Consider the following 21,905-nt stretch of genomic DNA (forward strand, 5'->3'; position numbering starts at 1 on the left):
TATTCCATTGTTTATGTATACTACATCTTCTTTATCCATTCATCTGTTGCTTCCATGTCTTGGCTATTATAAATAGTGCTACTATGAACATTGGGGTGCATGTATCTTTTCGAATTAGAGTTTTTGTCTTTTCTGGATATATGCCCAAGAGTGGGATTGCTGGATCATATGGTAACTTTATTTTTAGGTTTTTTTTTTTTTTTTTTTTTTTTTTTAGTTTTAGTTTTTTAAGGAACCTCCATCCAACAGTGTAGGAGGGTTCCCTTTTCTCCACACCTCCTCCAGCATTTATTATTTGTAGACTTTTTGATGATGGCCATTCTGATGGGTATGAGGTGATACCTCATTGTAGTTTTGATTTGCATTTCTCCGATAATTAGCATTGTTGAGCATCTTTTCGTGTTCCTGTTGGCCATCTGTATGCCTTCTTTGGAGAAATGTCTATTTAGGTCTTCCAAGCAGCAATTTTATATGCTTTAATTTGTATGTATGTGTATCAAGATGAATTATATGTATTCTCTAAGATAGTTTTGCTTTATTTTTAAAACCAAGTTTCTTTGAAATCTTCTGGAATGGGTACCTGTTAGGTCTCATTTTGAAAAGTAGAATTTATTGAAGTCCTTTATAAAAGACTTTTATTAAAAAGTCTTTTATAAAGACTTTTATAAAAAATATTTAAAGTATTTTTTAAAAATTTATTTAGTTAGTTAGTTTTGGCTGTGTTGGGTCTTCATTGCTGTGCGCGGGCTTTCTTTTTAGTTGCGGCGAGCAGGGGCTACTCTTCCTTGCAGTGTGTGGGCTTCTCATTGCAGTGGCCTCTCTTGCTGTGGAGCACGGGCTCTAGGTGCACGGGCTTCAGTAGCTGTGGCTCACGAGCTCTAGAGTGCAGGCTCAGTAGTTGTGGCGCATGGAGCTGCATGTGGGTTCCTCCCGGACCAGGGCTCGAACCCGTATCCCCTGCATTGGCAGGCGGATTCTCAACCACTGCACCACCAGGGAAGCCCTAAAGTATTTTTTAACCTTCTTTTTTCTTTAACTGTTCCCAAGATTGATATTTTATATACCATGAAATTTACCTCATTTAAATGTACAATTCAGTGATTTTTAGCAAAATTACAAAATTGTGCAAACATCACCACAATGTGGATTTACATTTCTACCTCCCCTAAAAAAGATCTCTAGTATCCATTGGTAGTTACTCCCCCTTTGTACCCCCAGTGAACCACTGATCTACTTTTTGTCTCTATAGATTTCCTTTTCTGGGTATTTCATATAAATGGAATTCTACAGTATGTGGTCTTTTGTGTCTGGCTTCTTTTACTTAACATAAAATTTTGAGGTTCATTCATGTTATTGCATGTATCAATTGTTTATTCCTTTTTATTGCTGAATAGTATTCTGTTGTCCAGACATACCATATTTTGTTTATCCATTCACCATTTGATGGACATTTAGATTATTTCACTTTTTGACTATTATGAATAATAACTGCTGTGAACATTCACATAAAAGGCTTTGAGTGGTGGACATGTGTTTTTATTTCTCTTGAATAGATAACTAGGAGAAGAAGTGCTAAGTCATATGGTAACTATATTCAAATTTTCAATCAACTGCCAAACTTTTCTATAGTGGCTATAATATTTTACATTTTCACCAGCAACGTATGAGGGTTTCAGTTCCACATCTTCCCCAACAATTGTTATTGTCTTTTTACTGTAGCTGTTCTAGTGGGTATAAAGTGGTATCCCTCTGTAATTTTAATTTGCAATTTTTGATGTTGAGCATCTCCATGTGCCTGTTAAGCCATTTGTATATCTTCTTTGGTAAAATGTCTGTTCAAAGTCTTTTGCCCATTTTTTAGTTGAGTTATCTTTTTACTGAGTTGTAAGAGTTCTAAAGACATATCTAAAGTCATGAGGATTTTTTTTTTCTTGTAGAAGTTTTATATTTTGGGGTTTTACACCTGGGTCTCTGATCCATTTTGAGTTAATTTTTGTGCATGGTATGAGGTAATGGTTTAAATTCAACTTTTATATGTGCTGTATATTCAGTTGTCCAGCACAATTTGTTGAAGACTGTCCTTTCCCCCATTGAAATTGCCTTGGCACCTTCATTGAAAATTAATTGACCATAAATGTAACGGTTTATTTCTGGATTTTTCAGCTCTATTTCATTGGTCTATGTGGTTATCCTTATGCCAGTACCACACTGTCCTGGTGACTGTAGCTTTATGATATATTTAAAATCAGAAAGTATAAGTGAGTAAGCCCTGTACTTTTTCAAAATTATTTTGACTATTCTAATTCTTTTGTGTGTCCATATAAATTTAATAATCAGCTTGTCAATTTCTGGGGAAAAAAAAAGAAAAGCCTGCTAGGATTTTAATAGGGATTATGTTGAATCTGTGGCTCAACTGGGAGAGAATTTTTAACATTCTCTTAAGGAGAAAGATTGTATTAGGAAATTTTAAAAATCTGTAATAAAAAGAGAAGACAACTCAAGATAAAGATGTTCTGGTTTCCTTTAAAGATTATACCTTAATTTATTAGATTATGAACTTTTACAAGTAACTTACTATTTATTGAGTACTCACTGTATGTCAGATGGTGGGCTAATTGCTCTGTGTTGTCCCATTATTTAATCTTGGCTCAACCCCTTAACTCTTTAAAAATAACCAGTTATAAGGTAGAAGATGTTACATGAAAGACAGTTGGGGGGAAGGTTGTTACACTGATTGATTCTCTAGTGAAGACGTTTTGAGTCTAACATTGTCCTTAACAACATAAGGTAGCAAAGAGAATGCTCAGGTTTCTCACCCTCACTTTTATTCTCTTTGCTCCAGTTTTCTGAATCATCTCTAAATCTTTTTACTTTATGACATGTTTATAAGGGATTGTAAAATACTCTGCCAGTATATCTATTCCCTTGTAAGTGGACTACCTCACACATATGTATAAATGTAAATACAAAGTGAAAAAGGGAGCAGCTGTTTTGAAGGGTGATGCTGAGAACATGTGCTCCTCTGTGAGGTGTACAGCAGTGAACTTGTGGTACAGATTTGGATAGTTGTGAGTAATTATTAATTGTAAGATGAAAGAGAATTGAGTATAAATTTTAAGGCACTGCTTCAGAAAAGTATCATGAATTTTCATTGTGACAGGTGACAGTATTTCTATAGTTTGGTGTTTTTCTCATCCTTTTAACTTCTGCATTTGCATTAGGAGGCAGTGCCTAACAAGAGCTTTATCATGGTCTTTCTATAGACTGCTGTATTCTCTTCTTGTGTCTAGAAGGTCTGATTTCTCTTCACATTGATAGCAAGCAGGCAAAATAAAGGGAGAATGAATAGCATTTCATCTTTCACTACTCATCTCCATTCTGCAGCCGTGCAGTCGGAAACCCTTGTGCATGAAGACAGATTTGTTCTATGGCCTCGGAGTTGGGTGCCGGGGACGATGGCGGCTTCACTGAGCTGGCAAAGCCCCTCTATCTTCAGTACCTGGAGAGGGCCCTCCGGTTGGACCATTTCCTGCGACAAACATCAGCCATCTTCAACAGGAATATTTCTAGGTATGGTATTCCGTCTTCCCAATATAATGTTTCCCCACATTTCTGATTCCCATTATTCCTGTAGATTTTATGGTTTAAGTATCTTATGGGTTTTGGGATGTTTGATTTTTTTTTTCCTTCTTTCTGTCAAATAAAATACAGTCAGCTTAATCAAAGGATCAATTTCTTCTGTAAAGTGTTCAGTCTACTAACCATAAATTATAATATTTTGCTGGGTCAGCTGTTATTGTGGATTCACCATTCTTCAATTTATAGTGATGAAAGTGAAGATGGACTGGATGACAATAATCCTTTATTACCCCAATCTGGGGATCCCTTGATACAAGTTAAGGAAGAACCTCCAAATTCATTGCTTGGTGAGACTTCTGGAGCAAGTAGTTCTGGAATGTTAAACACATACTCATTGAATGGAGTTCTACAGTCAGGTCAGTGTGGTGTGAAATCCCTCTTTGGACTATCAGTTCTTTTGGGGCAGGTGTCCTTTCATTTTTTTATTCTTTATGTTTCTTTACACAGAAACAAAATCTGACAAAGGGAATTTATATAACTTCTCTAAGTTGAAGAAAAGCAGAAAGTGGCTAAAGGTAAGAGATAAGGCAGAATGTTTATAATTCAAATAACCTACTAAAATTACAAATAGAAGGATAAGTTACTGACTAATTATGGCACATTGGCAGAGATTTTCCTAGACATGAGTCTTTTATTCTGGGTGTGGTTTTTCAAGGGATTATAAGAGAAAACTCTAGAGGACTCAACGGAAGTTCATTTTAGCAAACATTTTTGGGAATGAAGCCCTATACTGAGCGAGGGAGTACAGAAATATATCAGATAAGATCCTTGCTCTCACTGGCTTGTAATCAGGATTATTAATCTATTTTTTTTATTAGTCACTGAGTAGTTCATTCATTCAACAGATGTTGATTGGCGCATACTGCCTTGGGAGATACTGTTGTAGATAGATAGGGTTCCTGCCCTGAGGAGCTTACCCTGAGGCGCTTACACTCTAATGTAGGGAGGCAGTGAGTAAGTCTGTAAATAAATAAATACAGTTTCTTTAAAGAGGTAACATTTCAACTGATTGCTGAATGATCAGAAGGAACTATCTGAAGGTTTAAGATAAGAGCATTTCAATCAGAAGGACCGATGGTAGGAAGTCCTGAGAAAGGAAGCAACTTGGTATGTTTGGGGAAGAAAGGAGGTTGGTATAGCTGGAGCACAGTAAATGAGAAGATAGTAGAAACTGAGGTTATTAGCTGATCACATTGGGCCTTGTACACTATGTTACGGAATTTGTATTTTAACTCTTGTTACAGTGCTAAGCAATTAGAGTGTTTGTTAGCAAGGCAGTGACAATCTCATTTATACTCTTAACAAGATTACTGTCATTAGCTAGACTGAATTAAGGATAGCATTTCTTTTATTGATACTAATTATTTCTCTATTTTATACTTTTTTTATGAAGAGCTCAAAGTAATTTAAAGGTAGTCTTTTATTTTTATCACCAGCCCCTTTAAAAGGCTCATGTGGAAAAGGCCTGAAAAGGCTCATGTGGAAAAGGCCTGATTAGCTTCACATCAATGAGGTTTTAAACTGTTGGGAATGCAGTAACCTTATGCTTGGCCATCACATTTTTAAAAATTGAGATGTAATTCACATGCCATAAAATCTACCCTTTTAAAGTGTGTATAATTTAATAATTTTTAGTACTTTCATAAAGTTAATACAGCCATTACCACTATCTAATTCCAGAACATTTTCAACACTCCAGGAAGAAACTCTGCTCATTAACAGTCACCCTTTCTCTACTTTCCCCAGCCCTTGGGAGCCACTAACCTGTTTTCTGTCTCTGTGGATTTGCCTATCCTGGACATTTCATATAAATGGAAACATAAAATGTGGCCTTTTATGTCTGGCTTCTTTTACTTAGCATGATGTTTTCAAGGTTCATTCATGTTGTGTGTTGTGGCACATGTCAGTACTACTTCCTTCATTTTAATGGCTGAATAATTCTTCGTTATCTGGATAATACCACATTTTGTTTATCCATTCATCAGTTAATGGATTTTGGGGTTGTTTCCCCTTTATTAGGCATCACAGCTTGCTTTCTATATTATACCTTTAGGCCCTATAGTAGTTTTTTAGGTTTTGTTTAGTTTTTTGCCTTGGTATTTGACATTTATTTAAATTATCTTATGTGTAGCATATGTACTAAGTGAAATTTAGCCTTGTTGCTGTTGATAGCATTTCTCATGTTTTGGCGCTCTTTATTAATTCATGACTTCTAGGTTTAATTGGTATCTTTTTGTTTTTTAGTTGAATTGGTAAAGAATAGTATAAGGGAAACTGGAATGACTATCCTCCAGCTGTTTTTGTCATTGTTTTGGGATCTGGAAAAAACCCTTGGATTATAAAAGGAATTGCTTCATATCAGAGGTTCCATTTCCATTTCCTCCCTTTTTCAGAGCATTCTGCTAAGCGATGAATCCAGTGAGGCAGATTCTCAGAGTGAAGACAATGATGAAGAAGAAGAAGAAGAAGAAGAACTCAATCTCAGCAGAGAAGAACTTCATAATATGTTGCGACTGCACAAATACAAGAAACTTCACCAGAATAAGTATAGTAAAGACAAGGAGGTAAGGGTTTCAGGAGAAATCTCAGATTTTCATGCTGGGTATTTACTCTCTGGTTTATATTAATTGAACATACATCATTTTAACTTTATATTTAGATGGTGGTTGTGGTTGTTCTGATAATTGAAATATACTTCACATACTAAAAAAATTGAGCCTTTTAATGTACACAGTTCAGTTGGTCTTAGTATATTCAGAGAGTTTGTAACTATCATCACTTTCTAATTTCAGAACATTTTCTCACCCCAGAAAGAAATCTCATTTCCCTTAGCTCTTGCCCCTCATTCTTTCTTTTTTTTTTTTTTTTTTTTAATTTTTTTGCATTTAAAAATTTTTTGCTGTGTGGCTTGCAGGATCTCAGTTCCCCTACCAGGGATCGAACCCGGACCATAGCAGTGAACATGTGGAATCCTAACCACTAGGCCACCAGGGAACTCCCCCCCCTCATTCCCTTTATTCCCCTCAGCCCCAGACAGCCATCAGTCCACCATTTGTCTCTATAAATGTGCCTATTCTAGACATTTCATACAAATGGAACAACATGTGTCCAGCTTCTCTCACTTAGCATAAGGTTTTCAGGGTTCATTCATATTGTAGCATGTATTAGTACCTCATTCCTTTTTATTACCAAGTAATATTCCATTATATGGACATAGTGCATTTTATTTATCCATGCATCATTTGATGAACTAATTGGATTGCTTCTACTTTTTGGGTTTTATGGATTGTAGCTATGAATAGTGACTTGTTTCACTTTTTGGCTCTTATGAATAATGCTGCCCTGAAGATTTGTGTGCAGATTTTCGGTGTGGACATGTATTTTTATTTCTCTTGGGTATATACCAAGGAAAAGAATTGCTGGGTCATATGATAACACTATGCTTACCCTTTGGGGGAACTGTCAGGCTGTTTTCCAAAGCAGCTGCACCATTTAAAATTCTTGTGGTTGCTTTTTAATGCAGTTGTTCTTTGGAAGTGTTCCTATCTTGGAAAAACTCCCTTTCTTCACATACTAACATTAGATTGATGATAGTTTTATGTGGCAACTATTTGAATGCTGTTACAAACGCCTTCTGATTTTTGTCAGGAGTGTAGCACTTTGTACATAATGAGCAATAGAATATTTGAAGACCTAAAACTTTCCAGCAATTAGTTAAGGTCCAAAGTTAGTTCAGAAAGCTTTGAATAATATGCTAAAAGTTATAAACCTGTAGAAGTAATAAATAGTAAGATGTATGAAGATGTATGACTTTTGACTTAGACAAGGAGTTCCTTTTTAAAGTACAATGCTAAGGCAGTTGGTGCTCAAAATACTTGGTCTTTTTTAAATTGAAGTAAAAGACACGTGGGAAAGTCCACAGATTTTAAGTTTACAGCTGTATGAATGCTTTAACAGAGGACCTTGTAATAGTTCTCCATGTCACTCTTCTATCCTAGTTTCAGTCTTTGAACAACTCATTTGCCTATAATTCAGGAAAGAGATTCTGCAGTGGACTACCTAATTTTATTTATCTTCGTATTTACCCGTTAGTAATAAGTCAGACAAAATTTGAGCTTTGGAGGTCAATTTGAATGAAATGTTTGAAAAGATTAATTACTCTCTGGACAGAAAAAAATAAGATTATTCATATGTTAGAATTCTGGTAACAAAGACACTATGTATAATATTGTCAGATTCTTAGTGGGAAATGAAGAGAGAAGACTTCAAAGATTGAAGAATTGTGATGGCTGGGGACTATTCAAACTAAATATAAGACTAAGAGCTGGGAAAGCAGGCATTAGAAACCTTAGTAAATCTGGGGACCTATTGGTAGTAGAAGTATGGTTTATTTCTTGTTGATGAATTGAAGAGGAGACCTTTCTGCAATGACAAATATGTGTCAGGACAAAGTAAATATTCTGGTGGAGAATCAGAATCATGAAGGGTTTTTTTTTTGTTTTTTTAAGTTATTTTCAACAACTTTCCGTGTGCATAGCCAATGAACCCATTTTGTTCTGAAGTTAAGGGAATAATTCACTTTGATGTATTAAACGTTTATTGGTCTCTTTGTGGGAAGAATACTGTATGTAGGAACTATGGTTTTTCTCTGCATCAGCCTTCTTTAGTAAAGATAATTTGAAGGCTGTGCTGTAGGAAAGACAGGCCCTTCTAAACATCACTGTCTTTGCCTGCTTCAGTTGCAGCAATACCAATACTACAGTGCAGGCCTGCTCTCCACATATGACCCTTTCTATGAGCAACAACGGCACCTTCTTGGACCCAAAAAAAAGAAATTCAAGGAAGAAAAGAAACTTAAAGGTGAGCATATTGACCTGCCTTCTACCTTTACTCATTCTTAGTTCCAGGTACGTTTGGGCTTTGAACATAATCCATGTAGTAGAAATTTGCTTTATCTGAAAAACCCTAGTCTCCCTTATCCAATTACTAGTTGTAAATAGTATTAAATTTATTTTGTATTTGGTTTATGATCTTTTCTAGAATTATAAAGACATGAGAACTATAGATTCTTTGCCAGAGATTTAAGCCAATTAGGTTATTCCTTTTTTTCTTCTACATACTCTCCAAATATTGAAAATGTTCTGGGACAGGAAGCAGTTAGTTATACACAGGGAAGTATGAAGAGTCACCTGAAGTATTTGGAATAAGTTATAATTGTTGCCGTATGTAGTGATTTAAAATAGACACCTCCTGATGATCTTCTGTAGTGCTTGTTTGCATGTTTGCCAGGAAATGTCTTTTCCTCTCTGAGTTCCAAGCAGCTGGAAATCAGGAAGGAAATAGGAAAGGAAAGTTTTAGACTATCTGTACTAGGCAGATTTTATTCCCCTAAAGGCATGAACTCTGTACAGAAACACTCTTTTCAGCCTTCTTCCCTTATTTCGTCCACATCCTCCTTGTTTATCTCAGTATTTTCTCATCCTTCCATCCTCCCTCTCAAACTAGATTTTTGTTTCATGTGCAGTTTTCTTTTCGCAGGTCTTAGTGTCATATCAGTTAATGCATTTTTTTTCTTTCTCTGTTATTTTTCTTTAGTCAACTTACATTGCTACCAAGTAGAAAAGTTTCCTTCCTCTGATCATGACTTGAGCTCATGATACTTCATAAGCCTCCTTTCCTATTGTTGGGTTCAAAAGAAATATAGTTCTTAGGTTCTCTTCTATTTCTCTTTCATGTAAACAGAGGAAGTATCCAGTGTTCTTTTTTGAGGTAGTGTTAGCTTCTTTGTGGAATATTCATGGACCTGAATAGATAAAAGGAAAAACATTGCCAGTCTCAGTGGAATGAGAAAAGAACCTTGATTTTTCTTAAAGTGATGAGGTTGTTTTGTGACTTTCTCCTGTGGAAAGGAAGAAATGAAACCTTCTGAGAGTCTGTCTCCTTTGCAGCTAAGTTGAAAAAAGTGAAGAAGAAAAGGCGAAGAGATGAAGAACTTTCCTCTGAAGAATCCCCTCGTCGCCACCACCACCAGACCAAAGTGTTTGCCAAGTTCTCTCATGATGCACCTCCTCCTGGCACCAAGAAGAAGCACTTATCCATTGAGCAGCTCAATGCTCGTCGCAGGAAAGTATGGCTCAGCATTGTGAAAAAGGAACTACCAAAGGTAAGTGAGTGCCTCCAGATAGAATGTTTTCTCTGCCTGCCCTCCAAAGAGAAGCTGTGAGAGCTAGGTACTTTCACAGGGTTCAGAAAGAAAACTAATCTTTTGGAATTAGGAAAATCCTGAATAGTACTCTCTTCAGTTAACTGATTTTCTAGAATTTGATCAAAATACACGAGATAATCGTTGTGTTATGCTCCTTGGCCAAAAAAATGGAGGGAAACCTCTTTGAGGAATGCAGTTTTCTTACATAAAGAAATAGAGATTTGACAGCAAATTGATAGGTCATAATGCAGGAAATTAAAATGATGGACATGTGTTTCTTACACTTTATAAACATTTGGATGTTACTGAATAATCACAGGTATTAGAAGAAAATGTGAATGATTTAGGAAAAACATGTATAAGCATTCATTTTGCTCTTTTAATTTTCTTGAATGTTTTATTTTGATATACTAATTTCAAACTTAAAAGCTGCAGGAATAATGTCTGTATACCCTATTTATTTATTTATTTGTTTATTTATGGCTGTGTCGGGTCTTAGTTGCAGCACGCGGGATCTTTGTTGTGGTGCGCGGGCTTCTCTCTAGTTGTGGCGTGCGGGCTCCAGAGCGCATGGGCTCTGTAGTTGCTGCACGCGGGCTCTCTAGTTGTGGCGTGTGGGCTTAGTTGCCCCGAGGCATGTGGTGTCTTAGTTCCCCGACCAGGGATCGTACCGGCGTCCCCTGCATTGCAAGACCAGTTCTTAACCACTGGACCACCAAGGAAATCCCCTTATACTCTTTACTTAGATTCACCAGTGGTTTGCATTTTACCCAGTTAATTGCTTCATTATAAATTGAGTGCAATCTTAATAGACATATGAACAGGATATTTTATGAATTAAAGAAGATGATTCTAAACTCAATGTGGAAAAAGTCAATATGTGAGAATTGCTAGGGAAACAGTAAAAAAAGCCTTCCCAAACATTAAAACATACTATAAAATCTCTACAGTTAGAACAGTGTGGTACTGACACATGAATAGGCAGATAGACTAGTAGTACCTTTAATAAATGGTGTTGGGACAACTAGATAGCCATTTTGAAAAAGGTAAAATTAGGTCTGTATCTCACACATATACTCCAAATGGATTTGGCATCTCAATGTAAAAAAAAGAAATCATACAAATATTAGAATAAAACGACTGCATTTCTATCTAATATTTGGGTAGGAAAGGAGTTTCTAACTATGATTCAACATCCAGAGGTAATAAAAGAAAATACTCTTAAATTTGGCCACATAAAAATAAATTTTTGCATGACAAAAGACAACTGACAAACTGGGGGATATTATTTTTTTATTTTTTAAATTTTTTTATTTTTTAAATTCAATTTTGGCTGTGTTGGGTCTTTGCTGCTGCATGTGGGCTTTCTCTAGTTGCGGCGAGCAGGGGCTACTCTTTGTTGCGGTGTGTGGGCCTCTCATTGCAGTGGCTTCTCGTTTTGCGGAGCACGGGCTCTAGGCGCGCGGGCTTCAGTAGTTGTGGCACACAGGCTTAGTTGCTCCGCTGCATGTGCGATCTTCCCGGACCAGGGCTTGAACCCATGTCCCCTGCATTGGCAGGCGTATTCTTAACCACTGCGCCACCAGGGAAGTCCCCATTATTTACATTGAATACTACAGTCAAAGGGCTGTTACCTCTAATAATATAGAAAGAACTGTTAAAAATTGAGGGGCAGGGACTTCCCTGGTGGTCCAGTGGGTAAGACTCTGTGCTCCCAATGCAGGGGACTCGGATTCAATCCCTGGTCGGGGAACTGGATCCCACATGCATGCCACAACTAAGAGTTCACATGCCACAACTAAGAAGCCCGCATGCCACAACTAAAGACCCCACATGCCACAACTAAACATACCACAACGAAGATCCTGCATGCCGCAACTGAGACCCAGTGCAGCCAAAATAAATAAATATTTTTTAAAAAAATGGAGGGACAAATGACCACAGATTCAGTAGACAAATGGGAAAATGTCAAAATAGACAATTAGCAAAGAAAGATACAAAAATGGCTCTCAAACATATTAAAAAGGGTCAAAGTCTCTCATAATTGGGGTAGTACAAATTAAAATAACACTTAGACGCCATTTGTCACCTATCACACTGGCAGAAATTTAAAAATATGACAACACATTCTGTTAAGGAGCCTGTGGGGAAGCAGGTGCTCGCATACATTACTGATAGGAATACAAATTAGGACTGTGTTGCAGGGAAAGTTGGCAACACCTAGCAATCTACAGATGCACTTACCTTTAAAATCAGCACTACCAGTTCTAGGAATCTACCTTAAAGCTAAAGCAACCATAAAAAAATACATGTAAACAAGGTTATTCATTGTAGCATTATGTGTAATTGTGAAATAACAGAAACAATCTAAATGGTCATATATGGGGCTTGAATTAAACGATGGTAGATCTGTCCAGTGGATTATTATACTGCTGTTAAAAATAAAGAACGAGGAAGACCTCCCTGAACTGATATGGTAATTTCGAGGACATACAGTTAAGTGAAAGAGGCAAAACACAAAAAAGTAAGTATACCCTTCATGTAAGAATAGAGGGAATACAAGAAAATACACAAATACCTGCTCATTCGTTCAAAAGAAATTCAAGAAGGATGAACCAGCAGTTAAAGTGATTGATTCCTTATAGAGGGCAAGTGGGGAAAGGGTAGAAAGGAGGGAAGGAATGGGAACAGGGTAGCAAGGATGAGAAGGAAGGAGTCTTTGAGTATATTTTGTATAAGGCTGACTTTTAGAACCATAGTAATGTTTCACAGATTTCTGATATACCTCCAATATTAAACCAACCGGGATGTGGGTGGAGAGGGAGGTTGGGGCGATGTGTGGTCAAAATGGAATAAAAGTAGGAACAAATGAACTTAACTGTATTAGAAATGAGTAACATGATCAAGTTGCAGGGAGTGGGGAAGAAAGAACTCATCTAAGTAACTGAGGAGAACGTTATTTTGATTGGATATGTAAGGCTAAAGACTGATGGAACTATGCGTAAATGCCATGATTGACATAGTAAAAGTGTTTCTCTTAGGGGAATGAATAGGTTAGCAATTTTGAAACTACTTTATGTGTATACTAGGAATGAACAAATAAGTAAATATATTGTAGATGAGCCAGTTTCTCACTGCTGGAGAAAGAAGTTAATAAGTAAGGAGAAGGGGAAAGCTAAAATGAAGCCCATGAAGTTTGACTGGGATCAGAGGTATCAGTATAAATGCATGGTTTTATATATATATACACACATACAGATAGATAACTGAAATATACTTGGGTGTGTATGCATGGATTAGCATGCATATGTATATTTTTTCTGGTTCTGTTTGCTGAGAGGGCCTAGAAGCAGTGACACCCCAGTAACAACGAAGATATCTAGCAACCAGGTTTTGATTTCTTACTTACTTAGTTACTTACTTATTTATTTTTGGTTGTGTTGCATCTTCGTTGCTGCGAGCGGGCTTTCTCTAGTTGCGGAGGGCGGGGGCTACTCTTCGTCACAGTGCGCGGGCTTCTCATTGCAGTGGCTTCTCTTGTCGCGGAGCACGGGCTCTAGGTGCACGGGCTTCAGTAGTTGTGGCGCACGGGTTTAGTTGCTCTGTGGCATGTGGCATCTTCCCCAGACCAGGGATCGAACCCATGTCCCCTGCATTGGCAGGTGGATTCTTAACCACTGCACCACCAGGGAAGTCCCTGGGTCTTGATTTCTAAACAACTTTTATTCTCTAATAAGAGGAACCAAGGCTCCTTGAAGAAGTACCTTATTCCAGAACTCAGCAGGGAAAATACAGAATGAACCTTAGGGAATTTTCTGGCGGTCCAGTGGTTAGGACTTGTTGCTTTCACTGCCGGGGCCCGGGTTCAATCCCTGGTCAGGGAACTAAAATCCCGCAAGCCGTGCAGCGCAGCCAAAGACAAAATGAAAAACATTTTAAAGTGGTGCCAGAAAGTAAAGAAGTTCTGAAGAAAGATCGGGGGGAGGTGGGGCTTCTCAAAAGAACACAGGAGCCAACCTGAAGGAGCGCCTCGTGGCCAAAGTTAGAATAATTTGAGCAACAAAATAAATAAGAATAATACTGGATTTTGACCCATAGAATAAAAGAAATATTGTCAGTCCATACTGTTATAAGTAAATACTTGAATAGACAAAGTGTAGAAGGAACAACTCTTCCTTTCAGTAGGAATTCCGGTTAGTAAGTGTAGAAGGAAAGAAGGAAATAAAATTATCCTTATGCAAACACCACAGTAATAATTGTTGCAGACTACATTTATGAATGCTAAAATTAGAGGGCAAAAGTTAAAGGAGAAGCAGAAGTTGCATAGCTTCAAAATTGGCAGAGTGCACCTTAACCAAATGATCAAAGTAAACATCACTAGTAATATAAATTTTGATATCATGAACTCCTTGATGTGATGCACTGAGAGGAGCACATCATCAAAACATCATTTCTCTGGTATTCTTGCCGTAGTAAACGATGTCATTCCCATCATGAGGAAAAACCGGAAAACCACACATTTTGGGACACTTTACAGAATAACTGATTGGTGCTTTTCAAAAGTGTCAAGGACATGAAAGAGAAGGACTGAGGAAATGTTACATACGGGAAGAGATTAAGGAGAAGAACAACTAAATGAACGCATTGTGAGATCCTGTGTAGGATCCTGGAACAGTGAAAGGATATTAGTGGAAAAGTTGTTGACATTCAAATAAGACCTATATATAATTTGGTTAATACTTTACTGGTGTTAATTTCCTTGCTTTTTTTTTTTTTTTTTTTTTAATTCGTAAGTGTCGAGAAGCATCACTTTTTATTTATTTATTATTTTTTAAAGGGAACTTTAATTAATTAATTAATTTATTTTTGGCTGCATTGGCTCTTCGTTGCTGCATGGGCTTTCTTTAGTTGTGGTGAGTGGGGGCTACTCTTTGTTGCAGTGCGTGGGCTTCTCATTGCGGTAGATTCTCTTGTGGCAGAGCATGGGCTCTAGGCACATGGGCTTCAGTAGTTGTGGCGTGCGGTCTTCAGTAGATGTGGCTCACGGGCTTCAGTAGTTGTGGCTCATGGGCTCTAGAGGGCAGTTAATTTCCTTTCTTAATAATTGCACTATGGTTATATAAGTTGCTAAAATTAGGGAAAGCGGGGGTGGGGAGTAGTAAGGGAACTCTACTATTTTTTGCATGTTTTCCATAACTCTAAAGTTAGTTCAGTTTCCTCACACTGTATACAAAAATAAACTCAAACTGGATTAAGGACCTGAGAAGATCTGATAAGATCTGAAACCATGAAACTCCTGGAAGAAAACATAGGCAGAACAACCTTTGACATAAATTGTAGCAGTATTTCTTTGGATCTGTCTCTTGAGGCAAAAGAAGAAATAAAAGCAAAAGTAAACAAATGGGACCTAGTTAAATGTAAAAGGTTTTGCCCAGCAAGGAAAACCATTGACAGAACAAAAAGATAATGTATAGAATGAGAGAAGATATTTGCAAATGGTATGACTGGCAAGGATTTATATGCAAAATATATAAACAGCTCATACAACTCAGTATCAAAAAAGCAACCTAATCAGAAAATGGCCAGAAGACTTGAATACACACTTTTCCAAAGAAGACATGTAGATGGTTAACACGTACGTGAAAAGATATTCAACATTGCTAATCATCAGAGAAATGCAAATCAAAACAAAAATGAGATATCACCTCACACCTGTCAGAATGGCTGTTAATCAGAAGGACCACAAATAACAAATGTTGGAGAGGATGTGGGGAAGAAGGAACCCTAGCACACTGTTGGTGGGAATGTAAATTGGTATGGAGATCCCTCAGAAAACTAAAAATAGAACTACCATATGATCCAACTAGAGAAAGCCCACGCACAGCAACAAAGACCCAACGCAGCCAAAAAATAGATAAATAAATTAATTAAAAATTTAAAAAAAGAAAAAATATGGCAAGAATAATGCAAGGAACTGCCATGTATCTTTTACTCGTATTTAGCACCTGTTTGCCTCATTTGCTTTTGCCATATAAATGCATACTTTTTTTCTCACTCATTTTAAGGGTTAGTTTGAGATTTTGTGCTAAATTTACTCCTAATAATTGTGTGTTTCCGAAGAAAAAGGAAATCATCTAGTGCATAACCACAGTGCAGTATTAAAAATTATTATCTGACCCATAGGTTTTCATATTTCATCACTTGTTTCAATAATGTCCTTTATAGCACTTTCCCCACCTCTGAATCAATCTAGGACTACATGTTGCATTTAATTATCATGTCTCATTAATCTCCTTTATTCTGAAACAATTCCTTAGCTTTCATCTTTCCTGACATTGTTATTTTTAAGAGTATACCATTCTGTAGAATATTTTTGAATTTGGGTTTGTGTGATGTTTCCTTGGGATTAGATTTGAATTATGCATTTTTGGCAATATTACTAGAGAGTGATATGTTCTTGACATATCTCATCAGGAGGCACTTGACACATCTGTCCCTATATAGTGATATTAGCTTTGATCCCTTAGTATGATGGTGCCTCTGTACTGTGCAATTACTTCCCCTCCCTCCATAGCAATTAATAAATATTTCTGGAGAGAGAGTATGTGTTTGAGCATTCTTTTTTTTTAATTGAGATATAGTTGATTTATAATGTTAGGTGTACAGCATAGTGATTCAAAAGTTTTATACATTATACTCCATTTAAAGTTATTATAAAATATTGGCTAAGTTCTCTGTGCTATACAATATATCCTTGTTGTTTATTTATTTTTTATACATAGTAGTTTGTACCTGTTAATCCCATACCTCTATCTTGTTCCCTCTCTTCCCCCTTCCCACTAGCAACCACTCGTTTGTTCTCTATATCTATGAGACTGTTTCTGGTTTGTTATATTCATTTGTTTGTTTTATTTCTTATATTCTACATGTAAGTGATAACATACAGTATTTGTCTTTCTCTGACTTATTTCACTAAGCATAATACCCTCTAGGTCCATCCATGTTGTTGCAAATGGCAGAATTTCATTCTTTTTTATGGCTGAGTAATATTCCGGGGTGTGTGTGTGTATGTATCACATCTTCTTTATTCATTCATCTGTTGTTGGACACTTAGGTTGCTTCCATATCTTGGCTATTTTAAATAGTGCTACTATGAGCATTGGGGTGCATGTATCTTTTTGACTTAGTGTTTTCGTTTTCTTTGGATGTATACCCAGGGGTGGAATTGCTGGATGATATGGTAGTTCTATTTTTAGTTTTTTGAGGGCCCTCCATACTGTTTTCCATAGTGGCTGTACCAATTTACATTTCCACCAGCAGTGTGCTAGGGTTCCCTTTCTCCATATCCTCTCCAACATTTATTTGTGGTCCTCTTGATGGTAGCCATTCTGACAGGTGTGAGGTGATATCTCATTTTTGTTTTGACTGAATTTCTGTGATAATTAGTGATGTTGAGCACCTTTTCATGTGCCTGTTGACTTTGTATGAACATTCATGATGGGAAAAGTTACAGAAAAACTTGTTTCATACTTGGTGAAGTGGCTTCAGATGATGCCCTCTGATGATAAGGAATTCAGTGGGAATATTTGAGATTTTTATCTTTAAAGTGGCAGTAGTTGCTTTAGAATTAGAGAACGTTTTTGTTAAAAGCCCTAAAAATTCCCTTAATCAGACAGTCTGAGGTGGGATTATTATAGAAATGGCTTTCAGGCCCTTTGTATAACTTCACACCCATTGTTTCTTTACAGTCTGGGGGAGATTTCTTTAATAGTCAGAGAGCCACTCAGCTCTGCCTCTTCTTTCCCACATCAAATAAATGGACCATCATGGTTAAAATCAGGTTTCTTTATTGAAGCTAGTTTTTTTTAAGTGAAGTGGTAGACATAATAAGCAGCTTGAGACTTGGTTGTGGGCTGCTGAGTCATCTTGTGTTAGGTCTGCCTCGGAATTTTTCTTCAAGAAGGTGAGGTCAAGTGGTGGTAGAAATTAAGTAATAGTGGCAGTGGGTTTGCCTTGGCTGGAGGTAGGGTTAGAATCACAAACTAAGAAGCTAGTTTACCTTTCTCCTAATGATTTTTGTATCTGCGTGCCCTGCTGTCTCAGCTTCTTTGCATATTGACCCTAGAAAGCAGTGTGTTCTAATCAGGGTGGTGCTAGGATTAGGGTATGTTGTTACATTTTCCTCGTTCACTTCAAGCCTTAAATATAGCTTAAATTTTTTCCAGAAGGATACAGAAGACTCAATTTAAGGCAGATACAACACCAGTTTATTTTTTTTAATGAGGCTTTAGGAGCTTTATGTGTTGTTCTGAGTTGGTACATTTGGGTGACTCTTAGAAGTAATGTATTTTATTTTAATTGAAAGAAGTAATGTATTTTGACTACGCTTGGTTTGGCATTTTATTTTTTAATCTTTGAGGAGATCAGTAAAGTACGGTGCCAGTCTACACAATCTTATTTCAAAAAAGAATCCTAAATGAAGTATTGTTTTTAACTATTTTAGGCCAACAAGCAGAAAGCTTCAGCTCGTAACCTGTTTCTCACCAATAGCCGCAAGGTACGATTATATTTCCCATTTTATGTTTTGCTGGAATGTGTTCTTATTATTTAGATCTATGGTTGCTGCTCTTGTCTCCTGTGACCTGTTGATACTTAATCTAATAGTACTTAAGAGAGTTTCTAAATGTTCTCAATCTTTTTTTTAAACATCTTTATTGGAGTATAATTGCTTTACAATGTTGTGTAGTTTCTGCAGTATAACAAAGTGAATCAGCTATACATATACATATATCCCCATATCCCCTCCCTCTTGCGTCTCCCTCCCACCCTCCTTATCCCACCCCCTAGGTGGTCACAAAGCACCGAGCTGATCTCCCTGTGCAATGCAGCTGCTTCCCACTAGCTATCTCTTTTACATTTGGTAGTGTATATATGTCAATGCTACTCTCTCACTTCGTCCTAGCTTACCTTTCCCCCGCCCCGTGTCCTCAAGTCCATTCTATACATCTGCGTCTTTTTTTTTTTTTAAACATCTTTATTGGAGTATAATTGCTTTACAATGGTGTGTCAGTTTCTGCTTTATAACAAAGTGAATCAGTTAGACATATACATATGTCTCCATATCTCTTCCCTCTTGCATCTCCCTCCCTCCCACCCTCGCTATCCCACCCCTCTAGGTGGTGACGTCTGCATCTTTATTCCTGTCCTGCCCCTAGGTTTGTTAGAACCTTTTTTATTTTTTTTTTTAGATTCCATATATATGTGTTAGCATACAGTATTTGTTTCTCTCTTTCTGACTTCACTCTGTATGACAGACTTTAGGTCCATCCACCTCACTACAAATAACTCAATTTCGTTTCTTTTTCAATCTATTTTAAAAATAAAATTGCTCTTCCTCGCATTTCTGGTTTTCAGATTTTTGGGGGTAAGACCATAGCCTACTGTTAATTCCTTGGGCAGATCATGCAGTCATCCTGTGCTCAGTCTCTTCATCTAAGAAATGATGGTATTAATACTTTCCCTTAGAGGGAATTAACGCAACTTTCTTTGGGTATTGTGAGAATTAGATGAGGTAACCTTACTAGTTGTGTTTCCCTGGGCTAGTTACTCATCCTCATTTCCTCATCTATATATAAAATATCAACTTCATAGGGTTTTTGTGGAGAATGAGTTAGTTTAATATATGTTAAGCTTAGAATGGTGCCTAGCATATGATAAACACTGACAGCTATTATTATTATTATTATTAAAAAAATTTTTTTGGCCACGCCACACGGCTTGTGGGATTTTAGTTTCCCAACCAAGGATTGAACCCCCGGGCCCTTAGCAGTGAGTATGCAAAGCCCTAACCACTAGACCGCCAGGGACTTCCTGAAGGCTTTTATTATTAATGTGTATGATAATACTTCAAAACTTCCCAGAACATCTTAGGTTATTATACTTTTTTTTCATCTTCTCAGGCAATGTGTCTTTAGATTTCTCATCCCTGATATTACTTTGTGGCCTGGGACTGGCTCACAGGACTGTATAGAGATGTTAATCAGATTAGGGAGAAAGAGATGTGGCCATAGGAGGACTATATGCCCTGAACAGGTTGAGGGATGCTGTGGTTTAGAGTCCAGGGAGAACTGGCCCCAGTGTTGGTCCTCCTCCATTGTGATAACATTGTTGTCACTTGCAGCTCGCCCACCAATGCATGAAGGAGGTGCGTCGAGCCGCCTTGCAGGCCCAGAAAAACTGTAAGGAGACCTTACCTCGTGCTCGCCGCCTCACCAAGGAAATGCTTCTATACTGGAAGAAGTATGAGAAGGTGGAGAAGGAACACCGCAAACGTGCAGAGAAGGAAGCCTTGGAGCAGCGGAAGTTGGATGAAGAAATGCGGGAGGTAGGGCAATAGCATGAAATTTTGAAAACCATAATTGCTGCAGCCATATTAAGAGATGGGTTAGCATTTCATAAGTTATAAATCTAACCAATGAAATGGTTGAAAAAATATTTTAAGACATAACTTTGAGTATAGTGATTTTAGTCCAGTAAATCAGTTCTGTTTTTATTCTTTTAGTAAGGCCCTCTCCCTGGCCTTCACCTCTCTTCTATGCTCATTTCCTCTCTTCTTTTTTTTTTTTTTTTTTTTTTTTTTAAATTTTATTTATTTTTGGCTGTGTTGGGTCTTCGTTGCTGAACGTGGGCTTTCTCTAGTTGCAGCAAGTGGGGGCCACTCTTCGTTGGGGTGCGCGGGCTTCTCATTGCAGTGGCTTCTCTTGTTGCAGAGCATGGGCTCTAGGCGTGTGAGCTTCAGTAGTTGTGGCGCACGGGCTTTGTTGCTCCGCGGCATGTGGGATCTTCCCAGACCAGGGCTCGAACGTGTGTCCCCTGCATTGGCAGGCGGATTCGTAACCACTGCGCCACCAGGGAAGTCCCCATTTCCTCTATTCTTTGTAGCCTTATTCTTTTGAATATTTCTGGAGGACACCCTTCCCCAGCCTCCCCCCACAAAAAAAACAAAAGGAATGAAAGAAAAAACAGCTTAGAGCTTATCTGGGCTTGGTTCCAGATGCTGGCTGTAATTTCGATTTGTTGGAAGATGAGGGCTGGTTGCCAAATTTAGGGCCAGATAGGGACAATGGACAACTAGCTCAGTTTTCTGAGACACCCCCCCCCCCTCCCCACCTGCTGCCACCTACTTTTCTGTTTTAACTTGCAGTCAGTTCTCTTGCTAAGCTTGATATCAGCTGAGAGTATTATTCAGGGAAGCAAGAGGAGAGATTAAGAGGACAGAGATATTATGTTGCCATTGGTAAGCCCATTGGGATGAGTGGAAGGACAGTTGAGGTCTGGAGAAGGAAGGGAATCAGAGGATTGAATGTTTTCTTTCGGGTATAGGTAGTACTCCTGTCAAAGCAGAGCCATGGAGACTCTTTTGAGTTTTTGGTCTTCCCTCCTGTCTCATGCCTTTGAGAGGGAATATGGATTTTGCCCAGTTCTCTTAAGTCCCTGGGTGACTTGTTTCTTTGCATGGAAGATAAACATATTATTGAGTTAGTAAACTTTTGATGCTAATGGAAATATTTGCTCACTGAGTTTAGAGGCATTTGAGTTAGTCACAGATCTTGAAGTTTTGAAACTGACTTGGCTTATGATCTAGGTTTGTGAGACATTCTCTCAATTATGTTGATAGCTAACTGATGAGACTTTCATCTGTGATTATGTTGACTTATGTGTCTTTTTCTCTGAATTTTTTTTTTTAAGTTAATTAATTTATTTATTTTTTCATTTATTTTTGGCTGTGTTGGGTCTTCGTTTCTGTGCGAGGGCTTTCTCTAGTTGCGGCAAGCGGGGGCCACTCTTCATCGCGGTGCGCGGGCCTCTCACTATCGCAGCCTCTCTTGTTGCGGAGCACAGACTCCAGATGCGCAGGCTCAATAGTTGTGGCTCACGGGCCTAGTCGCTCCGCGGCATGTGGGATCTTCCCAGACCAGGGCTCGAGCCCATGTCCCCTGTATTGGCAGGCAGATTCTCAACCACTGCGCCACCAGGGAAGCCCTGAATTTTTGAATTAAGA

The 21,905-nt window shown here is 37.8% G+C and overlaps 1 protein-coding gene across 4 annotated transcripts in view; it reads left to right on the forward strand.

Annotated features, from left to right (window-relative positions):
* The window catches only part of INO80 (INO80 complex ATPase subunit), a 130,340-nt gene that overhangs the window by 24,420 nt on the left and 84,015 nt on the right, over positions 1-21,905 (forward strand). For all 4 annotated transcript variants that reach the window (XM_059913583.1, XM_059913579.1, XM_059913581.1 and 1 more), the window contains exons 2-9: positions 3,385-3,570; positions 3,826-3,995; positions 4,087-4,154; positions 6,033-6,203; positions 8,379-8,499; positions 9,588-9,802; positions 18,348-18,401; positions 20,025-20,228. In XM_059913583.1, the coding sequence (XP_059769566.1) occupies positions 3,428-3,570; positions 3,826-3,995; positions 4,087-4,154; positions 6,033-6,203; positions 8,379-8,499; positions 9,588-9,802; positions 18,348-18,401; positions 20,025-20,228 (1,146 nt within the window). In that variant the 5' untranslated portion in view covers positions 3,385-3,427. The remainder of the gene's footprint in view (positions 1-3,384; positions 3,571-3,825; positions 3,996-4,086; positions 4,155-6,032; positions 6,204-8,378; positions 8,500-9,587; positions 9,803-18,347; positions 18,402-20,024; positions 20,229-21,905) is intronic.

Source organism: Balaenoptera ricei, chromosome 2 (genome assembly GCF_028023285.1).
Source record: "Balaenoptera ricei isolate mBalRic1 chromosome 2, mBalRic1.hap2, whole genome shotgun sequence".
NCBI lineage: Eukaryota > Metazoa > Chordata > Mammalia > Artiodactyla > Balaenopteridae > Balaenoptera > Balaenoptera ricei.